This window comes from Serinus canaria, chromosome 1A, assembly GCF_022539315.1.
Source record: "Serinus canaria isolate serCan28SL12 chromosome 1A, serCan2020, whole genome shotgun sequence".
In the NCBI taxonomy this organism is placed as follows: domain Eukaryota; kingdom Metazoa; phylum Chordata; class Aves; order Passeriformes; family Fringillidae; genus Serinus; species Serinus canaria.
The window spans coordinates 4224512-4251983 of NC_066314.1; the positions used below are offsets into that span (position 1 = coordinate 4224512).

At 51.1% G+C, this 27472-nt stretch overlaps 1 protein-coding gene across 5 annotated transcripts in view; it reads left to right on the forward strand.

Annotated features, from left to right (window-relative positions):
• Positions 1-2071: 2071 nt before the first annotated feature.
• Positions 2072-27472, forward strand: part of GATA3 (GATA binding protein 3) — a 28876-nt gene continuing 3475 nt past the window's right edge. The window contains exons 1-5 of one of the 5 annotated variants that reach the window (XM_009086904.4): positions 2072-2284; positions 11223-11812; positions 14555-15091; positions 17970-18115; positions 23502-23627. In XM_009086904.4, coding sequence (XP_009085152.1) covers positions 11572-11812; positions 14555-15091; positions 17970-18115; positions 23502-23627 — 1050 coding nt within the window. In that variant the 5' untranslated portion in view covers positions 2072-2284; positions 11223-11571. Of the gene's footprint in view, positions 2285-8668; positions 9063-10389; positions 10581-10911; positions 11049-11087; positions 11813-14554; positions 15092-17969; positions 18116-23501; positions 23628-27472 lie in introns of those variants that run through there. The other 4 variants (XM_050970224.1, XM_030237875.2, XM_030237877.2 and 1 more) reach the window with 4 other exon arrangements.

Genomic DNA, 27472 nt, shown 5'->3' on the forward strand with positions numbered 1-27472 from the left:
CAGACAGTCCGGATCCAGCTCCCTCCCCCCACCCCGCTTTTTGATTTTTTTTCTTTTTCTGGGCAGTTTTGGAGGGATCCGGCATCATCTTCCCGGCTGATCTCGTCTCCCTCCCGCAGCAGTGTTTTGGGGAGCAGAAGATTCCGCAGGGATTTTCCCAGCCCTATGATGAGGAAAACACCCCCTGAGAGATTTCAGCTCTATTCTCCTTTATTTTTTTCTTATCCCACACCCCGCAAGGATTTATGCCCGGCTCGTCTACACGGCTCAGTCCAAACCACACAAGCCTCGTGGCTTGAAATCCTCTTTTTCGAAGCCTTTCCTTAGGAAAAGGCACATTTCTTGTCGATGGTAGATGCGCTCAGCCCATCTCCCCCCTCCGTTGGGGTACCCGAGCTGTTTCCATCAGTGTTTGGCGCTGGGAAGGTTCCCTTCGTGCCTCTAATGAGCTTTAAGTTATTACCTTAATTGAATGTGTTTTCTAAAGATAGAATTGGGAGGCGATCGCGTTACCTTTCACCTCGCAGAGAGTCACTCTAGAAGGAGCGATAGCGAACTCCCAACGTCAGCAGAAAAACCCAACAATATCCCTCCAGGACCAGGAGGGTGTGTATATTCATATATATTTATTTTTTTCCCCTAGGTGACCAATTCTCGCCCCACTTTCCGCAGCGCCGGGATGTGTCCGGGGGTCTCCGCCGGGTACGGCGGAGCGGGGCCGGGCAGGGTGGCTCTGCCTCCCCCCAGCGCCGCCGGGACCCCCGCTCCTGGGGCCTGGGATCTGCCGCACGCACCTGGTTTAGCCCTGGAAATAAAGCTTTATCCCAGGCTGATTTCCCAGGAAGCATCTTCACCCCCAGGGTGGATGTGCAGCTGGGGGTGCTCTTCCCCCTCCCCACTTCTCCCGCTCGGAGGTGCTGCCCACCCCGGTGGGTGAGAGGGGCCATTCCCGGACGTGTTTTCCGTGGATAAGCCCCCTCCCGCCTTCCCCAGGCTGGTCCTGCGTGTCTTGTCTGGTTTTGGTGGCAGGACACCCACCCACCCACTCCGAAATGAGCACCCAGCCCTAGCGAACAAAAATATCATCACCGACACCTGGGGAAGTTTTCTTGTGAGCGAATCGAGGATCGAGGCCAGCGGGGGGAACACTGAGGCTGCAGCAGTGGGTTTGGGGCAGTCACATGAGTGGGGGGATTAAATGTGGAAAATCAGAACCCCCCCCCGTCGGTTCCTGCATCGCTGAAAGATCTGGGGCATCCCCCGGAGTCTGCGGCGTGGCCACAGCCCGGCTCCCCGGCTTCTGCTGCCCATACAGCACTTTAGGGGGGTGTTCATCTTCCCTCCACCCCCAGCCAAAACTCCCAGGTGTTCCCAGGGGAAGGAGGCTGAGGAGCGGGCAGGGGGCTGCAGATCCCCTCGGGTCGTCCCTCTGGCTCCGCATCGGCCCCAGGTTCAGCCCGTGCTGAGGGGACAGAGAGGGGGACACCCAGGACCCCCAGGTCTGGGGCTGACCCCTACGATCTCCCTGTAAAGGTGCTGCGCTCCTGCCCTCGGTCGGGAGCCTTCCTCGTCCCGAGGAGGATGAGAAAGGGGGAACAGCCCTCGTCCCACCCCGCTCTCGAAGCGCCAGGCGATGCGTGTCCATTATTATTTTTTTTTTCCTGTCTGTATGGTGGAGCCTTACATAGATACATATTCAAAATAAAATTTAAAAAAAAAATAAAGACAGAAGAATAGGGTCATTAAAATCCCCCCCGGGAGGAGAAGGGGGTACGGAGGAGAAGAACCAGCCCCTTGTCGCTAATGTCACCACTTTTCCTCGAAAGCTTTCGATGCAGCGGAGCGAGCCCCGGCGTTATTTGTATGATCATACGCTTAATTACATTTTCCCCCTCTGTTCCCGGCGTTCCCGGCTCCCGGCGCTGACAGCAGCTCCCGGGACGGGTTACATCACGCTCACACCGCTGTACCTGGCGCGTCCCCCTGGCCCTGCCCCTGTCCCCCCCACCCCCGCCTCCCCGCCCCATCGATGGGTGTGTAAAGGAATGGCCCATCATATTCCTCTCACTCCTGCTCTGCCCTTTCCCAACCCGGAAGAGCTCTGATCTTCAGCCCAGCCCGGAGGAGGAGGAGGAGGGCAAGGGTGGGCGTTCGGAGGATGCGGCTCCCCCAGGTTTTCCCCCTCGGTGAGAGCTTGCGACATGCCAGCAGCGGCTCCGCTCCTCCCGCACTCCTGCTCTGAGCGCTCCAGCGGAACCGGACAAAACCAAAAGCATCTGCCCAGGTCAGTGAATACCGATTCGTGTGTCCCTCCGGTCCACCCGCCTCCTTTTTTTTATTTTTAATTATTTTTCTTTTTCATTTTCATTTTTTATTTTTAAATTTTTAATTCATCCTCCTTTTACTCCTTCTCCACGTGGAGGGCATTAGGACGGGGAGCTCTGCTCCAAGGATTTAAAACTCATCCCCGACTCCCCTTTATTGCTTGGGTGGATGGAGGGGAGAGCCGAGTTTTCTCGGTGACCTTGGGGAAAGCCCCCCTGCTCCGTGCGGGAGCGAATTTTGGGAAGCTGGGGAGAAGAAGATGTGTTTTACCTGTGGGTCTTGGGGGCAAAGCAGTGAGGCTGGGCTGGCAGGGGCTGGGAGATGGGACACGGCATTGACATAACTGGGATGAGAAATATTAATCTCAGGACGGGAATGGATTTATATGTGAGGCATATGCGAGGCCTTCCTGTGCCTTGTACCTATGTGCATATAAATATATATATTTGTGTATATTTATATTGTATATCCGGACCCACATACTCTGTGTATCACTCTGTGCACAGCGATTTTCATGCAGGCAGACGTGTGTCGATGGCTGCGGGTTTGTGCTCTTCTCACAAATAATTCCCATCCGATTCGATTCTGTTAGGTTGATATGTGCTGTATAATATAAAATATACCCTGCATATGTAGAACTCCGTCTTCAGGCTAAAAATATCTGTATATCACGCATAACAAGAATGCTTTTAACAGAACCTACTTGGGGCGATTTCACGCAGGTATTTCTCATTTTTTACCTTAGAAACGCAAAGCACAGCTAACCTAGAGGTGCGTGGTTGAGGCAGGCTGGGGTGAGGAGGGAGATGGCTCCACTCCGGGGCCGGACACGCTCCTTCCCCGTGGCTCCTGGTCCCGGGCCAGGCCGGGCCGGGCTGGGCCGTCGTGAGCTCCGGCAGGACTGGGGGCCCAAGGGCGAGAGGAGAGTTTCCTCTCTCTCCCGGCATCCCTGCATTAAGTCTCTCTCCTCCTTCCCCGCCTTGTAGGAGAATTTTTCACCCTCCAAACCGTGCGGAGGATGTTTCTGGAGGGAGCAGTGGGAATGGCTTTTGCTGTCAAAAAATCCACATTGTCTGTCATGGGGCGTTTTGAAAGCAAAAAGGGGAGAAAATCTATATCTATCTATCTATCTATCTATCTATCTATCTATCTATCTATCTATCTATCTATCTATCTATCTATCCATCCATCCATCCATCCATCCATCCATCCATCCATCCACCCCAGCTCCTCTTACCTTCACGTGTCCGTACACAGGCAGCGGGCTCCGGGTGACGGATTTTAATGAAAGCGGATAATTAATAACCACCGGCCCTGCTTGTTTTCTCCATTATTTATGGGCCGCAGGTGCGGAGCGGGGGAGCCGGGACCTGTCGGTGCCGCGGGCGGGGGCTGCTCCGGCCGACACCGGTCCCACCTCCCCGGCTGCACGGGGATGCGGGACAGACACCCCCGGACAGACAGGAGAGACAGAGAGGGTCCCGGCAACCCGAGAGCCCCGAGAAAGGAGAAACAGGCTCTGGGAAAGGAAGGAGGGAGAGGGAAGGTTTACCCCCACCCCGCCGCGGCATTTTGCTCCCGGCTGGGGCGAAGCGCTTCCTTCTCCCGGGGACGTGAATTTCTTTTTACAGAGTCGAGGGAAGCGTTTTAATTTCGCTGGGGAAAATAAGACGAGGAGGTTTTTCCCGGCAGGGGCAGGTAGGGAGCAGGATGCGGAGGAGGGGGAGCACCCGAGGGGTGCTGCTCTCGCCCCCCGGGACGCGGAGGGCATCGCCTTGTGCTCGGACGGGGGCGGGACAGCATCTCGGCGTGCCTGTGCTCCTCAGGGGAGTTTGGGGTGCGGTAGCCCTGTCTTTAGAAAAAGAAACCGTGTGCGTTCTGACACCCTCGGTACTATTTGAATTTTGGAGGTTCTGACGGTAAACGCGAGCCCCACATTGACCGAGTGGGCTATGACCGTGCGGGGTCACAGCGCTGGGGTCTGTGGGCACGGGGGGTTTGGTTTTGGGGGTTTGTTTTGGGGGTGCAGGGACTGCTCTAAACTGACAGCAGCCGGGTGCCAACCGGAGTAAATCGCTCCTGGTTTAATCCGAGGATTTGCCCCTGCGTCTCACCGAGGAGCTGGTGTTAATTCTGCCGCCTCCTCTCACGCCAGCCGCCGGGAGATTTGTGGGGTTTTTTTTTTCTTTATCTAAGTCCCGGGGTGATTTGTGCTTTCGAGTAAAAAAAAAAAAAAGAAAATAGGGAAGAAAAAAAAATAGACAAAAGGAATCCTTAAAAACGTCGGCAGCTTCACTTACTCCGTGGGCTGCGAGGAAAACTGCTCTTGTCGGGTTTAAAGCCTGGAAGATGCTTCAATCTATCGCTCAAAACTGTTCTGGGAGATAAAGCAAAATCGAGAAACCCGAAACAAACCGGCTCCCCCGACTGCCTCATTTTTATATATTTTTAATTTTCTTCCCCTTTATTGAGCGCTTCTTTTAACCTCGCCGTAATTTGGAGTGGCCGTTCCGGCGATTTGCTGGCTTTTTCTTCTCTTATTTTTAAATTCGTGGGCTCGAAGCCTTCCGGGAGCGCTGCCCAGCTCCCTGCAGCGATAGCAGGGACTCGCTCCAGGGTGGGGAGAGGGGGTGAGAGGGGAGAATGGGGTAAAATGGGGAGGTGCAATGAAAGGGAGAAGGAGACCCTCTTGCCAAAGCGCACTTTAGCTGTCTGAGAGAGGAAAGGCTGGGGGGGAAGGGAGGAAAGGGACTTACCGGGCTGAGCTCGAAGCGGGGCTGTCTCTGGCAGGGCAGGGTCCTGCCGGCCGGAGCAGGACGGGGCACGGGCAGCGGGGGTGACACGAGTCCCCCTCCCCTTGTCCCCTTTGCCCGGCTCCTCTCCGCGCACTTTGGGGAATGTGTCAGGGGGAGAGGTCGCCCCTGGGACTTGCGGAGCCGGTTTTTGATCTTTCTCAGACCTTTTTTTTTCCTTTTTTTTTTTTTTTTTTTTTTTTTTTTTTACTCCTGCAGTGTCCCGGGGCAGTCGCCCTTCTCTCAGCTTCAAAGAAGGGGGGGGGGGAGGAGGGAAAGAAAAGTCCCGTTTCTCTCCTCCCAATTTTAATTCTTCGAATTTCTTTTCTACGGCAGAGCAGGGTTTTCCCCCGTCTCTTCCCATCCCTCCATCAAATAGCATCATTTGCGCTGAAAAAAAAAGAAAAAAAAAAAAAAGAAGTGTGTGCGTCTGTGGTGGGTGGTGGTGCAAGAAGGGAGAAAAAATTGGACCCGGTGTAATCAGCCGATGATTTGTTCTCTCTTTGAATTTGCATGGCTAGGCACTTCTTTGTGTGCGTGTTTACGTTTCCTCCCTATCTTCACGAAGGGGAGATAACTGAATTATTAGAAAAGAACGGAAATACGTGTGTATATTTAAAAAAAAAATAGAAAGAGCGAGAGATAAAAAAAAAAAAGAAAAACCACCCATGTGGCTGGTTTCGAAGTGGAAGCGAACACTCATGTGGGATGGGAAAGGGGAGAGGCAGAAATGCCAGTCTCTCTTTCTTTTTGACTACTGTTATTATTTTTATTATAATTATTAACAATAATTTGCTGCTCCTAGCTGGACGGACGCTGCTTACCGTTTAAATGATAAAGAGGGGATGGCCCTGGGGAAGTAGATCGCAATTCCTGCCTAATTCACGAAGGGAGGAAAAAAAAAGAGGAAAACAAAATATTCCCTCTTCTCTGCGCCTTTGTTTAACCCGAGATTATCTCAGCAGCCTGACCAGGGCTCGGTACCCTCCCGGCGGGGCCGTCCCGGGGACTGGCAGGCTCCGTGCCCCGGGAGGGGCTGCCCCAGCCGGGGAGGTGGCAGCGAGCTCACAACCCCGGGTCTCTCTCCCCCGGCAACTTGCTGTACACAGGCAAAAAAAAAAAAAAAAAAAAAAAAAAAAAAATTAATAATAATCTTCGGAGCTCTGCCCTGGGCCTTGTCCTCTCCATAACCCCCCGATTCCTCGCTCCCGGCTGTTTGTACAGCTTTACCTGTACTATTCTGGTACCCTGGAAAGAAAAAAAAAGAAAAAAATAAAAAGCCCAGCCCGACAAACGTAACTTAATCCCCTTTCAGTCAATTGTCGTTTAGAGGGGGCTAGAGGAGAGGGGGGAGCAGGGGGACGCTGCCTGCCCCGCCCCGAGGTGCCAGTGGCGGCCCTGGGCAGCAGCGAGGCCGGAGGAGCGGCTGGCCCCGGGTCCGGCTCCAGAACAACCTCGCCTGTGCCTATTTTGCAGGAAGACCCGAGGGGGATTAAAAAAAAACCAAAAAAACCAAACCAAACCACCACCACCAACCACCAACAACAAAAAAAAGAACCAAAAGGGTGGCAGCTTTAGTGCCCTTTCATCGGTCATTTTTAGGGGAGCGGGCTAGGCTGGGGGCCCGCCCCATCCCAACAAATTTGGGGTTTTGTTGTTGTTGATTTTATCTGGTGATTTTTGTGCTTTTTTAATTTTCCCTGAATTTCCCTCTTTTTGGGTGTCTAGGTGACAAATAAAGTGTCCAAAGCGTTTCCTCGTGACCCTTTAGAGGCAGAGTTATCCCCATTCCTCCCATCCCTCCCCTAGCACGGAGGGATGCCGGAGCCCCGCTCCCCGCAGCCCCCTCCCCCCAGGCAGAATTAACCCCCGAGCCCCCGACCCTTATCTGGCGGCTGGTGGCGAGCTTGGGGCTAATTGCTCCAACAATGGGCTCCTATTAACGCCGAGCTGTCACTGCAAACCCTGCTGGGGGCTGCCGGTGGGGGCGAGGTGATGGATCTGCAGCCACAGCCTGGGAAAAGGACGGTCAAGGCCAGCGCTCCTCTCAACCCCCCCGGGATCACAGGATAATCCGAGGAGACGGGGAAAAATGATGGGTTTGCCCTTTTTATTTTTTTGAATATTCCCTTTTTTATTATTTTTACTTTTTCTGGTAGGGGGTGTTTTTTGCACTCCTCACCACGACTTCCTCCCGGCTGGGAGGGGGCTAGGAGGCTCGAGTCTATGGAGGACGGGTGAAAATAAAGGGACAGCCCAAGCAAACTGGGTTTGAAAGTGGGCGTCCTCCTCCCGCAGCCGGGGCTGGGGAACAGGGTCCCGCCGTGCCACCCCCTGTCGTGGCAGGACAGAGCCCTCAGGGCTGTCTCCGCTTCTTTTCCCTTCTGCTACTGATGGGGCTTGGCGTAGCTGTTGATTTTTATTTTTCACTTTATTCTTTTCATTTTGCATTAATAATTCCCTGCCCTCCAAACAGCTGAAGGAAAGCGGTTTCCTCACTACCTCCGGACAGGGCTAAAGGCACGTTTTAAAGTGGTTTAGCAATTTTGTGACCTTTGGATGGAAATTCCCCTCCTGCGATCCCACGGCTGTAGGTCTCAGGGCAATAAATGCCGGAGGGAGCGGGGGTGGGAACCTCAGCTCACCTGCCCAAAGATCCCAGCTCGCATTAGGCCCCCCCCAATGTTAAAAGACAAAAAGTGACTTTTCCAAAGTGTTGGAAACATCTCTGGCCCTCAGGATGTGCTTGGGGTGCGAGGAAATTTGGGGAGCGGGTATGAAGAGGCAAATCCCGGGAGACACTTCCCGCTAAAATGCTCAGAGTTGGGGAGGGGGGTGGCGGGAAGAGGAAAATTTGTTCTCCTGAACGCTGCTCCCCTCTTCAGCGTCCTCCTCCTCTCCAAGGAATCCCCCACTCCAGGAGGAGGAGGGGTGGGCAGGAGACCACCCTGGTGCTGGGGTGCCCCGGCCCGCACACTCCGGAATCCCGGAAAGTGCGTCAGGACAGACAGACAGACAGACCGCGCCGTTCTCCCCTCCGCTTCCTCCTTCCAGTTCTCCCCAATTCCTGGAGTACGGAAAGGAGGGGAAATAAAACCCCTGCAGGCAAAGCGACTCCTGTGATGGGACAGAGGAAACACGAGATTTCCAGAGCGGGTTAAAGCCCCCGGTTTGGGGAGGGCCCTGAGCATCCCCCGCTCTCCTCCTTCCCCCTGGTGGGCTGCAGGGAGCGCTTCCCACTGCCCCGGGCTCCGCGCTCGGCCCGGGCGGCGTCGGCGGGGCTGAAGAGCCCGGGGGAGCACCGAGCCTGTCCCCAGGCACTTCGGGGTGGGGGCGACCTGCCACCCCTTCCCGGCTCGTCCGTGCTAACGCGTGGCTGGTTCGCGGCTCTTATACCAGCCCTGGCCGGTTTCTTAAAAAAAAAAAAACCAAACAAACCATATATATATATATATATATATATATATTGTGTATTTTGTGTGTGTGTGTGTGTGTGTGTGTGTGTAAAACCTCTGTCCCCACACCCAACGGCGATGGGCTGCACCGGGGGCTGAAACTCGGGCTTAAAACGGGCGTCCTCGAGGATCCGATCCATCCATCCATCCATCCATCCATCCATCCATCCATCCATCCATCCATCCATCCATCCATCCATCCATCCATCCATCCATCCATCCATCCATCCATCCATCCATCCATCCATCCATCCATCCATCCATCCATCCATCCATCCTTCCCTCCGACGGGCGGCTTGGCTCCACTGGCCGTCGAGGAGCGGAGCCGGTTCCCGGCCGCAGGTTGAGCCCAGCCCGGCCCCGCTGACCGGAGGCGGCCCTGGAGCTGCGGAGCCTCGGGATTTAACGGGACCCCCGGTATAAAAACCCCGGGGAGCCGCTTCCTCCCGCACCGGGGCTGACGCGCTCTGGCCGGTGTGCGGAGCACGCAGTGAGTGACTCGTTCTAGTGCTTTTAAAAAAATTAATATTATCTTTTTTTTTTTCCCTCTCCCATCATTCTATCCTATTTTCTGTTCTTTAGCGAGGGGAGGGCGGGGCGGGCGGCGGGGCGGGCGGGGCGGCGGGAGGCGGGGGGCGGGCGCGCGGAGCGGCGAGGGAGGGGGGTCGGGGCGGGCGGCGGCGGGCGGGCGGGTGCGGCGGGATGCTGGCGGGCGGGCGCTGTCGGCGTATGTCGTTCTTAGGCGTCGGGCGTAGGGAGTTCTGTCATTATCTTATTCTTCTCTCTCTTTCTCTTCCCTTCTTCCCTTTTTTTCCCCCTCTTTCCTTTCTCTCCGCGCCTTTTGTCTCTCTCTCTCTCTCCCCACCCTCTGTCCCTGATTCTCCCTTTCCCCCTGCGCTGTCCCTGTCCCCGCTGTCCCCCTGTCCCCTGTCCCTCGGTCTGTCCCGGTCCCGGTCCGTTCCCGCCGGGATGACCCCGGGGTGCCGCTAGGGGATGCCCTGGCTCAACGCAGCGCCCGCTGCTGCCGCCGGCCCGCGGACCCGCAGCCAATCAGCGTGGCCGGGGGCCGGCGGGGCGCGGGCTCGCAGCCAATCAGCGCAGCCCAAGGCCGGCGCCCCAGTTCCTGCTGGCCGTCCATTGGCCGAGCCGGTGGGGGGGCGGGGCCGGGCGCGGCGCCCGGGGTCCCGTCGGTGCCGGCCCCTCCTGCCCGCCCGGGTCCCCAGCGGGACAAGAAGGGGGAAAAAAACCCTAAAACCCCCTAAACCCCCCCAGATCGAGTGTACAAACTTGGCCGCTGCCGTGCGCTTGTACCCTTCAATATAACAATCATTAAAATCCCTTCTGAGCCGCGCCCCTGGAGGAGGAAGCTTTATTCCAGCGGGGAGCCCCCCGGTCCCGCACCTGCCCGCACATCCCTGCTCCCGTGGGGGCTCCCAGCCCGCTGGCATCCCCCGGGATGTCCGCCCGAGAAACCGACCCGTCCCCTCCACGCACCATCTCTCCGGGCTGGCCGCTCTCAGAGTTCCTGGGACAGCGGGAAAACTTAATTTCCCCCTTAAAAAAAAGTAGAAATATTTCAAAAATAATTAAAATTTAAAAAAAAGTTGTGTGGAGGGGACGTGGAGTAAAGTTTGTTGCCGGGGGGTTCCCGCGGGGGCAGCGCGGGGGCGGCCGGAGTGCCCGGCCGGTCCCCTCCTCAGGCTCCGCCTCCCCCGGGCTTATGACACTGGAACCTCCTTAAGTTGCGTCTCGCCACAGCTGTCTGTAAGCACTGAGCCGGCTGGCGCCATCCTGCTCCTTTCAGAAAGAATGCCTTCCCTGTAAAAAAAAAAAAAAAAAAAAAAAAAAAAAGAAAGGAAAAAAAAGATTTAAAAAAAAAAAGGGAGAGGGAGAGAGAGAGAGAGGAGGAAAAAAGTAGGGAAAAACATAGTGCGAGCGAGCACAATCTGATCTGATCAAGCACTTTCAGCTTCATCCCTCCTGGGTCACATACTGCTTCTCCACCAAGGTTTGTGCGGAATTTCTTGAGCAACTTGTCGCTTTTTGAATTTTTCTTTTTCCTCCCTCTCCCCACCCTCCTTTTCTCCGCGCTCCTTCCTTTCATCCCCCTCTCTTCTCCCATGGCTTTACCCCTTCCCTCCCTTCTCTTTTCCCCCCGTTCCCCCCTTTCTCGGTTGCATAATAATTAATGAGCAGAGTGACTCTGGGCTGCGCAGCAGCGAATGGCACAAGTTCTCACCGGCTTAAGCCACTGGAGCTTCTCAGGTGCAAATGGAACAAATAAAAAAATAAACAAACAACCGCGACGACCAAAAAAAAAAAAAAACCCAAAAACCAAAAAAAAAAAAAAAGAAAAGCCAAAAAAAACCACCCAAACCCAAGGAAAAGTAAGAGTTGGGCGGTAGGAACGCGGTGGGAGCTGCTGGGCTCCGCTCCGAGCCGGGAGAGAGCGAAAGAGAAAGAGGCGCTGGGAGAGGTGGGTCCAGGGCAGAGCAGGCGCTTCCCAGGGATGGCTGCCGAGGGATGGGATGGGTTTGCTCCTGCCTAAAAAGTCAGGTGCTAAAGTTCAGAACTTCTCAAGTACGTTTCTCTCCCTGCCTCTCCCTCTCGCTCTCTCTCTGCTCCTTCCCTTTCCTCTTTCTCGTTACAGGTGATCAAAGAAGAGAAACATCTGCAACAGAGCGGAAGAAACGAGGGGATCTCGCTTCGTAGAGAAATTTTTCCCCCGCGATTTTTGTTTTGTTTTCCTTTTTTTCTCCCTTTTATTTTATTATTCCCACACTTTTTTTTTTTTTTTTTTTTTGGAATCGATCGTTTATCACCATACCCCCAACTCTCCCTCCACTTTAAACCAAACCTAACCAGAAACATCCCCAAACCCGCCGAGCACTTTTACCCCGCCCTGCACAACTCCGGCAGCGTCTCCAGCTCCCATCTCAAGAAGCCCTCCGCGCCTTGCTGAGGAGGAGGAGGAGGAGGAGGAAGAGCAGCGGCAGAAGATGGAGGTCTCCACGGACCAGCCGCGGTGGGTGAGCCACCACCACCCGGCCGTGCTCAATGGGCAGCACCCGGACTCGCATCACCCCTCGCTTGGCCATACCTACATGGACCCCACGCAGTATCCTCTCGCCGAGGAAGTGGATGTACTTTTTAATATCGACGGACAAGGCAACCCCGTCCCGCCGTATTACGGCAACTCCGTGAGAGCCACGGTGCAGCGGTACCCCACGGCCCACCACGGTGAGTGTCCGTCTGTCCCCGGCTCCCACGGCCGCCCCCGGTCGGTCCTGCCCCGGGGCCGGGGGCTCCGCGCTGCCCCGAGCCCCCCGCTGCTGTCGGGCAGACCCTGTCCTGCCGGCGGGGAAGCTACGTCACGGGTGGATTTTGGGGTTGGCTTATTGGAAATAAATAAAAATTCAGGCTTCCTTCCTTTCTTCTTTCTTCACTTCTTTTTTTTTTTTAATATGTTTTCTTTCTTTCTTTCTTTCTTTCTTTCTTTCTTTCTTTCTTTCTTTCTTTCTTTATTTCTTCTTTCTTTATTTCTTTCTTTATTTCTTTATTTTTTCTTGTTGTCTTCTTTTGTCTTCTTTCTTTCTGTCTTCTTCTTTCTGTCTTCTTTCTTCTGTCTTTTTTTTCTGTCTTCTTCTTTCTGTCTTCTTTCCTTCTTTCCTTCTTCCTTCTTTCTTCTTTCCTCCCTTCTTCCTTCTTTCTCTCTTCTTTCTCTGTTTTATCCTCTCTTTTTATCTCACATCCCTCTTCCCTCTCTCTCTCCTTTCCCTCTTGCTCGCCTTCCTTTATTTCTTTCTTTTTCATCTTCCTCTTGATTTCTTCCTCTTGCCCCCTTCTCTTCCGCTTTGGTTTGTCCCCCCTCTCTTTAATTAGACTAACAGTTAGTGTTTTCATACTGTGTTTAGTTTTTGCACGATTAAGCTGCTCTGGGGAAGCAAAGCAAGCTGGAGAGCAGGGGTGTGAAAATGACCCCGCTGTCCTCACGCTTGGGCTATTTAATTCACACTTGGTGAGCTTGTTAGGCTTGGGACGAAAGTTTTGCACACATACCCAGGGCAGCACCATGGCGTGGGTTTAAAATGAGAAAGAAACTAAAATATAAAATATATAGCCCCTGGTGTAATTAGGGCTCAGACCTGGTGTGTTGTCCTGAGGGTCCTGCAGGAAGGTAATGATCTGCAATGTGAATCTTGTTCCTGGGTCACAGCTCTCAGAAAGGAGGTGAAATACCTGGAGCCGGTGGGGCCCAGGTCCACGGAGGGATGAGTACTTTGGAGCCATCTTTTATAAAGAAGTCGAGAAGTTCAGTATTTATAGCTGGAGTTTACCTGCATGGTTTAAAAAATAAGGAAAGAAATACTAAAAGGAAAAAAAGGAGGGAGAGGAACAGAGGGTGGTTTGTGAAGCCGGACAGTGATGTCTGTCATGGCAAAATCTGAATCCCCGAGTTTTGCAGTGGAAATAACCCCAAAATCATAGAGAAAATGGGATGAGCAGAGTGGAGATGGAGCCGAGCGGGTTCAGGAGGCTGCTCCAGCCCTCAGCAACTTGTTGAGTGTGAGCCTGCATTAGGCTCCGCTCAGTAACTGCATTATTCTGCTATTAGTCCCTTTAAAACAATTAGTTTTAAGGATCAGCAGCCTTTGTCCTTTCTTTCTTTTCTTCCCTTTTCATTTCTTTCTTTTCCCAATATATCAGCAGAAAGTGGAAATGCGGTCTCTCTGATCTAGCCTGAATATTATTTACTATGCTACTTCCTGGAGAAGATAATGAATCTTGACCCTTTCTATTCGTATAACCCACCTTCCCTTCCTTTTGAGCAGCGACTTTCAGTATTGTTCACGAGTGTCTGGTATGGTGAAAACCAGTTTGGAGCTTTTCTAGACACACGGGAGCTCCCCATGCAAACACATGTGTCCACCCTGTAACTAGCTGTGGCTCTATACATCTGTGTTTGCAGCTCTCCTTCTGTATGTTCAGCAGTCTCTAACACATATCACAATGCCTACAGAGGTTAAGGATCTCTGGGTGTCAGAGACTTCCCAGGGCTTTAGCATCAGACACAAACTTGCTCCCTTCCAATTGAATAACTGTTTTCCATCTTACAGCCATTCGCTCAAGTTGCTGTGGATTTGGATAGATTCAGTTCTTAGGATTTTTCTATTTGTTTAGCAAGGGCCGAAAAAATTTAAAATATTAGGTACAAGCCCTTAGGAACATTTAAAACCAAACGGAAAAAAATTGACTGCAGAAATCTAGTGGAATTTTTTTTCCACACAAAGTCCAGGTCTGTATTTTAAAAGACAGGTGAAGTGTTCCTTGTCACAAAAAGGGTATGGAGCGTTTCTTTTGAGGCAGCTGGTACCCTCTGCGTGTGCCATATCATCACGAAAAAGCCCTCTAACATTTCTGTGCTGTCTCGTGGAAGAAGAAAAGACAAATGGAGTGGTTTGCAAAGTTTATCAGCCTTGTTGCAAAGGTCATTATCATGTCTGTGGGCATTTTCTGGTCTTCTTCGTTTGACCAGAGAATTCCCAGGGTTTATAGCTCACGGCTCTGTTCGGAAAATCATTTTCCAGCTAAGGAAAAAAAATATTTCTGCAGTCGGGACTTGGCAATTTCACGCAGGATCTTTGCTTCAAAGTCTTCGTGGGATTGCCTGGAAAACGGAGAGAGTGAAGCAGAGCTCTTCAAATCCCGTGTCACAGGGTTGGCACCCTGCTTGGAGGGTCCCGACCCCAAAACTGAGCACGGAGCTGCCACTCCGTGCTCTTGTAGCTTTTAAAATTTATTTTTTAATGAGGAACGGGGTTTCTCATCAGATGTAATTTTCCTTGCTCCCCTCGCATGCTAAGCTCTTTGAGAAGGACGAGGGGTGGTGGTGGGGGAAGCACGTCCCGGGACCCCGACGGGGGGCTTTGCCAGGGTGGCAGAGGGATGTGACCGACGTGTCTCCGTGTTTTCTCCGAGCAGGGAGCCAGGTGTGCCGCCCCCCGCTGCTGCACGGCTCGCTGCCCTGGCTGGACGGGAGCAAGGCGCTGAGCAGCCACCACAGCGCTTCCCCTTGGAACCTCAGCCCTTTCTCCAAGACCTCCATCCATCACAGCTCACCGGGACCCCTTTCCGTCTACCCACCCGCCTCCTCTTCCACTTTATCCGCCGGCCACTCCAGCCCGCACCTTTTCACCTTCCCGCCGACCCCTCCTAAAGATGTGTCCCCGGATCCGTCCATCTCCACCCCCGGCTCCACCGGCTCCACCCGGCAGGACGAGAAGGAATGCATCAAATACCAGGTGTCCCTGGCCGATACCATGAAGCTGGAGTCCTCTCACTCTCGGAGCAGCATGGCCTCTTTAGGAGGAGCCACCTCCTCCGCTCATCACCCCATCACTACCTACCCACCGTATGTCCCAGAATATGGCTCTGGACTTTTTCCCCCCAGTAGCCTCTTAGGAGGATCGCCAACCGGCTTTGGGTGTAAATCGCGACCAAAAGCACGGTCAAGCACAGGTAGGGCTTTTGGCTTCTTCATCCCTGTTGCTCGGGAGAGGAAGCTGAGGGAGGGAAAAGTGGGGGGCGAAGGGCTGGGGCTGAGCCCTCGCTCCCCCCCGCACGCAGGGACATGTGCTCAAGCATCCGTGTGATGAGCAGCAGGGGCTGAAGCCCTCGTGGGGAACGCACACGAGGCTTCACCTTCGCCACAGGTTGCTCTGCTAGGTTTATAACCAAATTCCCCCTCGTCCAGCCCTGGCTGGGGATAGAACCAGGCCCAGGAACCCAAACCACCCACCCGGTGCCGCGGGGCTCCAGTCCCGGGGGCGACCCGGCCCCTCCAGTGCCCACGGTGCGCTCAGCTGCGGCGCCCGGGGAGGAAGCGAAACCGAGGGAACCGCAGCATTAGTGATCTCTCTGTATTTTAATAATGGTGCTAAATCCCGGCCAACTTCCCCCTCCCGCCCTCCGCCTCGCTCTTCCCAGGGCCTCTTCCCATGCGGCGCCCGGGGATGTGGGGAGGGTTTTCCCCGGGGCGGTGCGGGGAGTTAACCCACGCAGCCCCCATCCCAGCCAGCTCCGTGCCAGGGCGTTTGGATCACCCACAAGGACAGTCCCCACAAGTGTCCCCCTGGCCGCCTTTCCCGGGGCAGCTGGAGGGCCCCAGCTCTGTGCGCTCCCCGCGGGATGGGCTGAGAGCGAACTCCGGCTCCCGACGGCCGAACGCGCCGGGCTTGGGCGTTTGTGTGCACGGAGGGGTGGGAGTGAGCCCAGGGGAGTGTATTTGTGTGCAGAGGAAAGGGCGATTAGTCAAAACTCTTTTCCCCCTTTTATTTTTTTTTTCTTCTCTATTTTGTTTTTCCGACGAGGCTGCTGCGGGGTTGCCTGGCATGAATGAGATCAGTTTTCAGGGTTTTTCCAGGGTGACATTTACTCTGTCTGTCTGAGCAGGGACTGTCTCTATTTAGCTGATATGTTAAAGCTAATCCAATTATTTTCAGACTGCTGCACGCGACAGTTGCATTGTTTATCCAGCGCCAGGAACTTTAATAGAGTCCGGATGCGGTTAGAGTGACAAAAAACCCCAGACCTGTATGTTTTGTACATGAAAGCAGGAGAGAGAGAGAGAGATGGGGTGAAACAAAAGAGAGGGACAGAGACTCAAACAGCCCGGGAGCGGCTGCCCCGTTTAACCGGAGGGGAACAAAACGACCTGGGTATTAACGGGACCAGCTCCCCGCCTGGCCCCAGTACGGACCGGGTGCTATGTCCGGGGTAGGGACGGATTTATTGTCGCCCCGGGCGGTGCTGAGCATCCCCCGGCCGCCCCGGCGCCCGCCGAGCCGCAGCTCCCGCCGGGGCACCCACCGGCTGCGCGGTATTTTCAAACCGTCTCGGCCCCCCTCCACCCTCCCCTCTTGTTTTCCTTTTGCCACTTTCTGTTACTTTACCTTCTAGAAAGACTTCTGCGGTTCGTGATAAACCAACCCCAGCAGCAACACCTATTTTTTTTTCCTTTCTCTCTCTTTATTTTTTTTCCCCTTTAGAAGTTGATCTTAGCAAGCTAGGACCTCTCAGACAAAGAGGGTTAGAGCTGGAGGAAAAGGAGGAAGAGGGTGATTTTTCAGGATAGAAGAGGGAGAAGCGGCTGCAAATGTATTTTTTTGTTGTTGTAGTTGCTGGGGAGGTGTGAGAGAAGAGGGGTTCAGTGCGAAGGCTCTGGAAAAACGGTTGCCGTTTGTGGTTAGGGCACGGATGCCTCTTGCTCGAAGGCAGCACGGGCTGGGGCAGCGGGGAGCCGGCGCTGTGCTGAGCTGGCTCTGCTCTGCTCTGCCCGGCTGAGGTCTGCCACTGCTCTCAGGTGGGCCACCACTGACGTTAGGTACAAAAAAACTTCCCCCACTAAAACAAAGTCGTAACAAAAAACCCCTCAACCCTCTGAAAGCAGCTGAGAGGCAGGGGCTGCACCCTCCCAGTTCCCTCCTCCAAGCTGGGGACTGGTGAGCTGTGTGAGATATCCCGCTGCAATAGCCAGGGAGAGGATAAAGAGATGCCCAAAAAGAAGGAGAAGACGGAGGGAAAGAACTGACGAGGGAGGCTTGGGACTGTTTGCTATCCCAGATAGCCAGGATGGACCATCAGGCTGCAGATGTGGTGGGGAAACCAGAAGGGCTTCTGAAAATTTTGATGGTGGAAGCTTAATTTCCAGTTAATCAATAGCAGATATTGTCAGAGCTGTTATGCATTGGAGCTGGGGAGATGTTTTGGGGGTTATCTGGGATTATTTTGAGGGTCCTCGGTGTGGTTTGACCTGAGGCCAGAGGAGGAGCCCTCCAGGCTCATGAATGCCCCTGGGAGCTGGAAGAGTGCTCAAGGAGTGACACTGGGGTCCTCATACGTGTCAGAAAGGGGGTCATGAACTTAAATTCTGTATCCGTTATTTTGGGTGTAGAGGGCTGGAGGCTTCTTGCATAACCTGCCAAGGTTTTTCTGGTGCCCATGGAAATGTGGGGTCTCCAGAGTTGTAGAAGCCCTTAATCCAGAAGTGAGGGGAAATTGTCAGCCTCCCCCACTCCCCCAAAGAGACCATGAGCCACCATGGCATTCGGGTTGTCATTGTCACCATCCCTCTTCCCTGCTGCCTGGACACAGGCCTGATGCTGTGTGTGGAGTAGTGCTGGGGAGGGGAACAGGGTCAGAGCCCACCAGACTGTGCCAGGGACATAGTTCAGTCATGGACCCTTTTTTGGAAATCCTGAGCTTTGGGGGGACTGGCAGAGTCTGGCATGGCTGGCTGTCTGGGGAGGTTGTGGGTATTTTTTTGGGGAGGGGGGCTTTTCCCAGCCCCTTTTATCTTGGCTTTCCCTAAGTGAACCTTGTGCTCTCTTGTTTCCAGAAGGCAGGGAGTGTGTAAATTGCGGGGCTACCTCAACCCCTCTGTGGAGAAGGGACGGCACTGGGCACTATTTGTGTAACGCCTGTGGACTCTACCACAAAATGAACGGCCAGAACCGGCCCCTGATCAAACCCAAGAGAAGACTGGTGAGTCTCCTTCTATTTTCTTCTCTTTTTTTGCAGCTTTTGCTTCCTATCTGCAGTTCAGGATGGACAGGGTACCTCAGCCAGCTCCCACTGGTCCCACTGTGTCTGAGGGCTGGGAGGGAGGGATGCTTGGAGAGGTGGTCCCAGCTGCTGTGGTCCTCAGTTGTCTGATCCTCTTGCAAACTGCAAAACAGGTTTAAAAATCAAGATCCAGGGCTTCTTGCAAACCAGAACGGAGTTTTCAACTCCACACGATTCTTCTGGATGGTGACCCAAGGGCAGTGACATTTTCCAGGGCCTAAGGGCAGGATAATAATTTCCTGGTGACCAAAGAGATTATCAGGAATACAGGATTCCTCCTGGGCTCTCCAAACTTCTGCCCTCCACTTCTTAATGTGTCTCTATTCCCCTGGCTGGTGGTGTTATGGAGAAGGGACCCAAACTGGATCCCAGGTGTCACTGGGGTGTCACTGGTCCTGCAAAGAGCTGGAACCATCAGTTCCTGGTGCCACTGGTGTGGTCATTTATGTCTCTGCCATCTGGGTCTCAAATGGTGTCACAAGGACACTGGGCAGAGAGGATGGTGAGCGTGCAAAGCCAAGTGTGTGTCCAGGCTACAGTAGTTGGAGGAAGATGAAATGAGTGGGTAAATGTTTGAAATAATAGTTACAGGACTGGTGACTGTTCTAAGCCCAGGCAATACGTTACAGCATCCCCAGCGATCTGCTCATGCATTTCCCTGGAAGCCACAAAAAGGTCTGGAAGCTGTGGGCATGGCTAATAAATGTGTTAAAGTGTATTTGCAAATAATCAGGCAGACCACAAGGGGAAAAAATATATCAAGTGGGGGAAAAAATTATGGTCCCTTCTTGGGAAGTTATTGAATGTTTCGAATCGAGGCACGTTTGGTTTTGTCAGGATTAAAGACGTGGAAAGGCTCCTGGGGGCTGCTCAAAATGTGGAGGAAAGGTGGCTCTAGCCTCTCTGTGGAATTTCTGAGTGATGGATGGATCTGGCCAGTTTGGTGAGGCTTGTGCCCGGCATGGCCAGACCCTGCAGGCAGGACAGGGCTGGTTCATTCGTGTTCCCCTTGAAGGTGCTCACAGCTCTTAGGTCGGGATCAGCTTCCTCAGCTGTGAGACACCCATAAAATTGTATCATCTTTGCTCCCTCTGGCTCTGGGAAGCATTTGCAGGGTACATTCCCAGGAAGGGCTATGCTCTGAGGGGCATCAGCAATAACTCTGTCTGGCTGTGTGAGTTTTGGGGAAGATGTGGGTTTGCTCCTCTACCCCACCAAACTTCCTGCGTGTGAAACCTCTCCGTGCCCTCCTGTACGGGCTTTTCCCATATAGGAAAAGGTTTGTCTCTCTCATCTTTCATAGCCTTGTTAGAAAAGAGGAAAAGCTTTCTAGGGAGGGAAGTACAGGCTGGAATTTTGATTTTTTTTGGGCAGCTCTCTTTTTCTCTTCTCCTCCACCCCCCCGGCTCTTCTGTCTTAAACACACAGCTCTCGTTTTCTTTATTTTTTTTTTTTCCTCGTTCTCTCTCCATGTGTAAAGTTAACTTCCTAGGAAAAAGCTGCCGGATATCTGAGCCCTGGAGATAACTCCTAAACAACAGCTCCGTTTCCCCAGTCCAAACACACAGGAGCTTGAGCATATCCAAACAAGCAGAGGGGGAGGCAGAATAGGAAAGCGGCTGGAAAGAGGGGGAGAGCTTTCAAAAAGTGTCTGATGGAACCACGAAAGAATGTCCCGAGTCACCCTGAGCCCGGCACATGTAAAATGAACTATATAAATAAATACATAGTAAAAGGTCATTCTTGGGGAAAAAAAAAAAAAAGGAGGAAGAAAAGAAGTAAAGAGAGACCTTGTCTTGCATTATCGCTCCAATCTTTGGGCATTTCAGTTAAAGTTACAAAAAGTTCCCCTTCTTTAAATGCGGCCTTTGCTAAATGTGAAATTTGATTTTTCTACTTCCCCCATCCCCCACCCCCAGCACTGCCTGAGAAAAAGAAAAAAAAAAAAAAAGAGAAACATCCCTAATGCTGTTTGCACCTATATTCCCTTGCTAACCTTTGAAAAAAAAAAAATTAGTCAGAAGACACCAGAGCTGGGCTTGCATTTGCACTTTCTGTGCCTGGATGTGGACGTGCATGTAGCTGTGCCTTGGCTGGATCTCTCCTTCTGTGAAGACAGGAGGGCTGGGCAAGGCTGTGGATGGAGGCTCAGGGTGGGGATCCAGCTCCTTCCCTCTGCCACAAGGTTCCTGAGTGACCTCGGGCAGGTTTCATAGGCTCTGATCACAGCTGCACTGAAACTAATGATAGGATTTGATGGGTGGGAGAGAGGAGGCACAGAAATTCTTAGATGCTGAGAACCCAGCCCAAGCCTTGTTAAATTCAATGGGTGTCTTTGTGAAGCTGTCCTTTAGGTGACAGGGATGAAGTCTTGCTGGCTGAGGGGGCCCAGACAGCTCTGCTTCATCATGAGAGGGAAGGTGGAAGACCTTGAGGTGGTCTTAGGGGGATCAAGAACAAGCAGGTGGTACCACACCATCACTGCCTGAAAAGTCTTCAGCCCTCCTGGAGGCCATTCCTGTCCCTGTCCCAGGCAGTGGCACCCCCATCGCTGCTGAGATAAAATCTCCCTTTAGTTTTTTCTCCCATTCCCTGCCCATGCAGATGTAGAGCTCTCCGTTTCCATGTCAAGCCAAGCTGGTTTTGGAAGGATTACAGCCAATTTCTCAGCAGGCCCATGCACATGCAGTCTTATTTTAGGAAAATGATGCTTGGAGCTTTGTGGGTGAATGCAGACACTGAAAATGCCCCTTAATTAAGCATCTTTATTAGTACTTGGTTCCACCAGCCTCCTCAATTTCACCTTTTCATCACTGCTAGCGCTTCTGAAGTTGTGCCTTTGCTCACCAGCAGCTGTGCCATGGGCTGTGGTCCTGCAGATGATATGGGGCAGCTAATTAGTCATCCCATTACTGCCATGGCCAGGGCCCTAGTCGTTGATGAGCGTCAGTGGATGCCATTGCTGGGAGCTTTACAATAGCGTTATTATTCATTGTTTCCTGCCCGCTGCCTGTGTCTCCGGTAGAAGTTGGTACAGCATAAAAGGTGCAGCCTGGGACCGAAAGAGCTTAAAATACTCAGCTAATGATGCTGAATTTTTTGCAAGTGAAACACAGTAGTTGGAAATAGTTTAAGAGAAGACAGTAGATGTTGTGATTTATTTGCTTATTTAATGTCAGAATTTGTTTGAAGGCGGCGAGGTGGTGACCAGGCGTGTCTTTTGAACGCACTTGCTGCAAGAGAAATTACGGCGAGCGCTGTGTAGAAACCCCAAATATCTTCAAAGGGGATGTTTCCCCTGTGTGGGCTGAGCCAAATATCACTGGTTTTTAGAAATTTCCTTAGGCTTGATTTTTGGGTCTGATAAAGGCAAAGCTGCCACCAAGAGACTCAATCCAGCCTCATGCCCCTCCAAGCCACGCGCGCCGAGTGTCAGGAGTTGGGGGGCAGAGAGCTGCAGACTCTTCTCCAGCTCCTTAGTGAGAACCTGGCTTTGCAGACTGTTGTCTCCTTGCAGCTTTTGGAACACATTCATTATTTCATTATCCTGGTGATTTTGAAGGCAGCCCAGTTTGGGTCCATAGCGTGGACAGGAGGTGTGCGTGCAACACGCACCTCTGCTTTTCATGGTGGGATGTTTCATCTTCTCTGCTGACCCTGGGATTTTCCAAGTCCCATGTGCTGTCCCCAACTCCTGCTTGTCACCAGCACAGAGAAGTTGGCTAAAGGCCTCCTTGGGACTGGCTTGGTTCAGAGTGGTTTATGGTCAGGCAAAATGGAACTATCCTTATGGGCAGCCTGAGAGAGCCACTTGCTGTCGGATCAGCCACTTTGTGATGCTTCCTAGTGCTCATGGGCATTGTCTTATTTATTTTTTAAACAGTCCTTTTTGTCTAATTAAAAGAATAAAAAAATCCTCCCCTATCTAAAGCAAAACCAACCCGTCCTCTCTCCACCTACGCCGCATTCAATTATGATTAAAATTGCAACATGACCTAACAAGAGTTGGTATTAACGCTACGGCTGTGCCAGTGTCCATGTTTGCATTTTGGGTTTGTTGTACAGTATCCAAAGATGCGGTATTTTCTTTCTTTTTTTTTTTTTTTTGAATGTTGGATGTGCTACAGTGTGCGGCTGTGTGGGGTGAGGGGTAAATTTGAAACAGTAAGAGCACAAAAGAGAGCATTAAAGGCTCAGTTCTGCAAGGTGCCAAGCATTGCTATGATCTGGCAAATCGCTTAAGCACATGTTTTAACTTTAAGCACATGAGCAGTTCCATTGAAAGCAACGCATTGGGATGAAATCAGAGCTCTGGGACCATGTCATATTGATGAAGAATAGATAGGATGGGGATCTAAAGGTCCTTTTTTTTTTTAGGAGCTGTAGGCATTTGCACACACGCAAGCGTGCATACGCGCTCACACAGCAGTCTGAAAGCTCCTGTTCCTCCTTCAGAGGCAGAAGCACAGTTTGCTTGCTAAAGTTGCAGTTTTTAAATGATAAGTACGAATCTATGCATGTGAAAGAAGAGCAACTTTACTAAATTTGACTTTGCTAAGTCATTATCGCAGTTGACAAAAAAAGCTTCCGTATACACTTTGCCATGTAGATGTTTTCTCTTGTTCCTACCCCTTTATGAAATGGTAAATTCTTCTTTCAGGCTTGTTACCAATCCTTAAATAAACATGAAGGTTTGGGCCGAGAAAAGGGTGTAATTAAAAAGTTGGGATTCTTGCTCCTTGCCACGGTGTTATTTCCGATCTGGAGCCTCTCTCCTTTGAAGCTGAGCTGAGTTTACGGGACCGGGCTGTGCTTGCGGTCGGGCCCGGCGAGCAGCTGCCCACCCTGGTCTCACCCGGCGCTCGCTGGAGCCGGAGTGACTCACGCCCTTGACTCCAGCAATTGTCAGTTCAGGCCCTGACTGCAGAATTAGACCCCTGGAGGGTCTGGGAGAATTAAGATGGAAAGACATGTTGGCATTTAAATAACATTTTCCCCTCTGGAATGGGCTGTGCCAGTGCTGCTAATTTTGATGAGTTCTATCAGAGGTTTAGCACTCACTTTTAGGATGCCCTTTGGCACCTGATTCAGTTCACATATAATTTGGGATTAAAGTACCTTGGGGATTTTTTTCACAATTATTATTTGTTCTCACAAGTCAGTTTTTGGAGGCCTCTGCTGATGTGCGTCAGTCTTGCAGGGTTGATGTTTTCTTTCTCAAAAATTTTGCTGATTGCATTTTTTTTTTTTTTTTTAACACGGGTGTTTTTCTCTTCCTCTCCTTCTCTATCCCTCCTTCCCACAGTCTGCAGCCAGGAGGGCGGGCACGTCCTGTGCAAACTGTCAGACCACCACTACCACCCTGTGGAGGAGAAATGCCAACGGCGATCCTGTCTGTAATGCCTGTGGGCTCTACTACAAGCTGCACAATGTAAGTGTGACTGGAATACTCAATAATGGGGCCTCAGCTTTGGTGCTCAATGATCCAAACTCTTCCTTAACATGAGGATTTCCAGTCTCGGGTGTTGCTGAGACCTCTGTTACCCCTTTGGGGACCTTGGGGTTTGGAGCGATGAGTCGTCAACCTCTCAAACGTAGCCTATCCAACTTGGGGAGGTATTCCCAAGGCTGTCCATGGGTAATGTTAGAGCTTTTCCTTGCCTGAGCCAAGAAAGGAGGGGTGGGTCAACACAGAGAGACATTATCTGCTGCTGATTGGGCTCAGAGAGTTGGAAAAGACAACCCACTGTCCTGCAAGCCGACACCCCTCCTATGCGTAGCTTGGTTCCTCCAGCAAATACAAACTCTGGAAAAAAAGAAATACGTGCCAGAAACCATTTCAGTCATTCTTGGGTTTGTGGCTGCCTTTGTCCTGTCCCCAAAGATGATTTATTTAGGCCCTGTGTTTGTGCTGGTTGATGCAAACGTGTCCCAAACCAAAAAAGGACTTGATTTAGCTAGCGGGTTGCAGTCTGCTCAACTTGTAATGTGAATTTCAAAGCATCTGTCATGGAAGGGAAGGAGAAATGAAATGAAATGAACTGAAATGTAATGGCTGGCAGATTTAATCTAATATCTCCATGCAAAGCCAGCTTGCAGGAACCAGGGATATCTGCCCCAGGGAAAGAGCTAAAGGGACCTGAAAAGTCTTCTACTGAATAATACTGCTAATAAAGGAGACTTAAGGCTACTTCTGCTTCTCTCATTCCACTTGTGGCATTAGAATAATTATTATGTCAAAAGAAGGAAAAGACTTCAAATTTCCCTGCTTTGATATATATATTTTTTCCACTAGTGGTTGATTGCTTTGTGTTTGGTTTGGAAATCTGGGGCTATGTTTTGCCCTTGTGTCCACCCATGGAAACACATCAAAGACATATTGGGTTTCATGGGGCCTCCAACCCTTGTGGTATCTCAGTCCCTTCCATTTGTTATTTCAACTGTTTGGTTTCTTAGGATGAGTAAACAAGTTTGGATTAAGTAGGGCAAAAAAACCCCAGCAAACGACCCGGCTAATTTTTTACCTGTTTCATGGGAGGCATCTCTCTTGGAAAAATGGAAAATATGTTTACCTTTAGTGGGCAGGTGTCTCAGCATGCTTGGAGTCTGATGTAGCAAGTAAAGCTTGTCATCAAACTCTCAGTGTGATCACTGCAAACACACTGAGTTGGACACAGAGTGAAAACTCTCAGAATATCACGAGAAAATATTCTCTTTGCTATTTCCTTGGCTAGAAGGGATCAAGGTCAGCCAGCTTCACTGAGTGGGGGATCTATGCTTGTGCTCTATTTCCATTTTGCCCTTGTAGCCACCAGCGGTAGGACTTAAATCAGGTAGTTTGGGAAACCTCTAAGGAGCTGCTCCTCCTGTAGCCAGCAAAGCCCTTTGAAGAAAATAGGCTCTTCTCAGTTAATGCTGGTGGATGCTTGTGTTTTAATGGGGTGACTTCTACCCTTGAAGACAGTGTAATTCCTCCCCATGCCTGCAAAAGATGGCAGGATGATGAGTTACAATGTGCCTGATTCCATTGTAGACAACTGACTGGAGAAATCTCCTCCTGAAGTGTTTAGAATGGTGTCTGAGCGCTGAGGTTCTCCAGAAATGTGCCTGCAAGAGCTTATCCTTTTCTTTTTTGCACTAACATTGCAAACCTAGTTGGCCTGAATTGACCTCTAGATCCAGTGTTTAGGGAAACGCCGATCCAGCTGTGAAATTTGTGACATGGGGCAGGCCTTGAGCACATTGGAACCATTTTCATATTCATTAAAAACACCAACAGCTGCTTAAAAGCTCAGCACAGCTACTTACCAAATTCAAGTAGTATCTTGCCTTATGAGCAACACCATTAATGGATCCTGCTTAAATGAAACCCCCAGAGGACTGAGCTCCTGTGTGCAGCAAAATAACCAGGCAATGATACTAAAAAACAGATATGAGTGGGTAGATCCTTTAAAAAAATTTTCTTAAAGTACTTAACAAAGTATTTAGTAAATTATTTAGTATTTACTGAAGTATTTACTAAAGTATTTAGTTATGACTGTGGCGAGAAGTGTGGTCCTGCTCCCTGTGTGTATATTATCTTGTGATTTCCATCAGGAGAGGGGTCAGAAATAGAGAGGCTGATTGTAGCATGTCCCTCCCAAGCAGCTGTCAGCATGGATGCTGTGCCAATGCCAGTGGAAGGTCTTTGGATGCTTGGAAGTTGACTTAACCCTGTTTTAGGCTAGACTGTGGCAAATTCCTCTCTGCTATTTTATCCACCCCCACTCCCCATTTTTTCTTTTCTTTAGGTTTAATGAAATTTTCTGGGACCTTAACATCATTAGGCTATTTTAATGGATTGATCTGCAGTTGAAACTTGCCCAGATTTTATGTCCACACCGGGAATGATTGCAGTGAAAAGGCGAATTTTTTTCCATGGTGTTAATTTTTTCATGGAGCTATATCAGTTTGTTTTACTGTTGATTCCCACAGCTTAAGCAAACCCATTTGTCAGTAGGATATAAGCAATAATCATAATAGTCTTGGGGTGCATTTAGTGAAGCTGTTGGCATTCCTCCCACTGACTTTAACAAGAGCTGGCTCCATTAACACCAGTATTAACAATGACTAATATTTCACATTGATACGCTGCCTTTCATCCCATGGTATCCCAGAGTGCTTTCTAAGATACAGCCAGCCTGGAAGATTAACCCAACGTTGTAATGACTGTGTCTGAAGGATAAATCCACTTCAGTGACAGGACCTTATTGAGGTCAATGGCAAAATCCCATTGTCTTCAGTCAGAGCAAGATCAGGCCTATAATGGTTAAGACTATCCCCTGGATTTGATCTGTTGAATATGAGGTTCTCATCCTTGTTATTTTAGTCCTTAGAAGTGGGATGAGCCTTCACACACTTCAGGGATGGGTGGGAGTGTACCTTGCTGGAGGTGCACAGCGGGCTGGCCTGAGCCTGTAGAAGTCAGAGGTTTGCCATTATTTTTGGTAAGATTCATCAGAAAAGGCCCCTTTCACAATAACTAGAGCAGGCCTATGTGTCCCGAGAGCAGAGCAGTCAGTATTTTGCATATGATAAAACAAAGAGCATAATTCCTGCCCATAATTAATTGGCTCCATCTGAAATTAATGAATTTCATATACATGCGTTGGGCTGGTTTAATTTTAATTTAGCATGTGTTTGTCATTTTTATCAGAATGAATTTTCACGGAGAAGGTCTTCCCTCCGGGTCTTTCATTTTTCTACCCCAGAAACAGAGATGGGTCCTTAGCTTTGATGTTTTGGGGACCACTTTTACCCTGCTGTGACTGGTCTTTGAAGTCACTGGAAAAAATTTCCAGCTGCTGCTTTGATTGTGCAGGTTCCTGACATTTATCTGAGACTTTATCTGTTTGGCTCTTGGGTTAGTTACCTGCTCAGAGTGTGAGACCATTTACACTGGGATGAGGTGGCCAGATAACAGCTTGCATGGCAGCTCTGACCCCAGCTCCAGGGCTGGCCATGGCTTTGTCACTATCCTTTAGTTTCACATCAAATCATGGCCTGGGCCATCCTGTTCTTAGACACTGAGTGCAACAGGAGAGATGTTGCTTTAGGGAAGTGTTCACTGTCCTGTGGGACATGACACCAGGCAAGGGTCAGGACCCTGTGCTTGTTCCAAGACCCAGAACAGCCACAGTCCCACCACCAGGCTTATGTCACTTTGTCACAACCAGCTGCCAAGCTTGACACTTGGCTGCTTCAACTGGAAATTGGTTCTGGCTGCCCCTGAGCCTT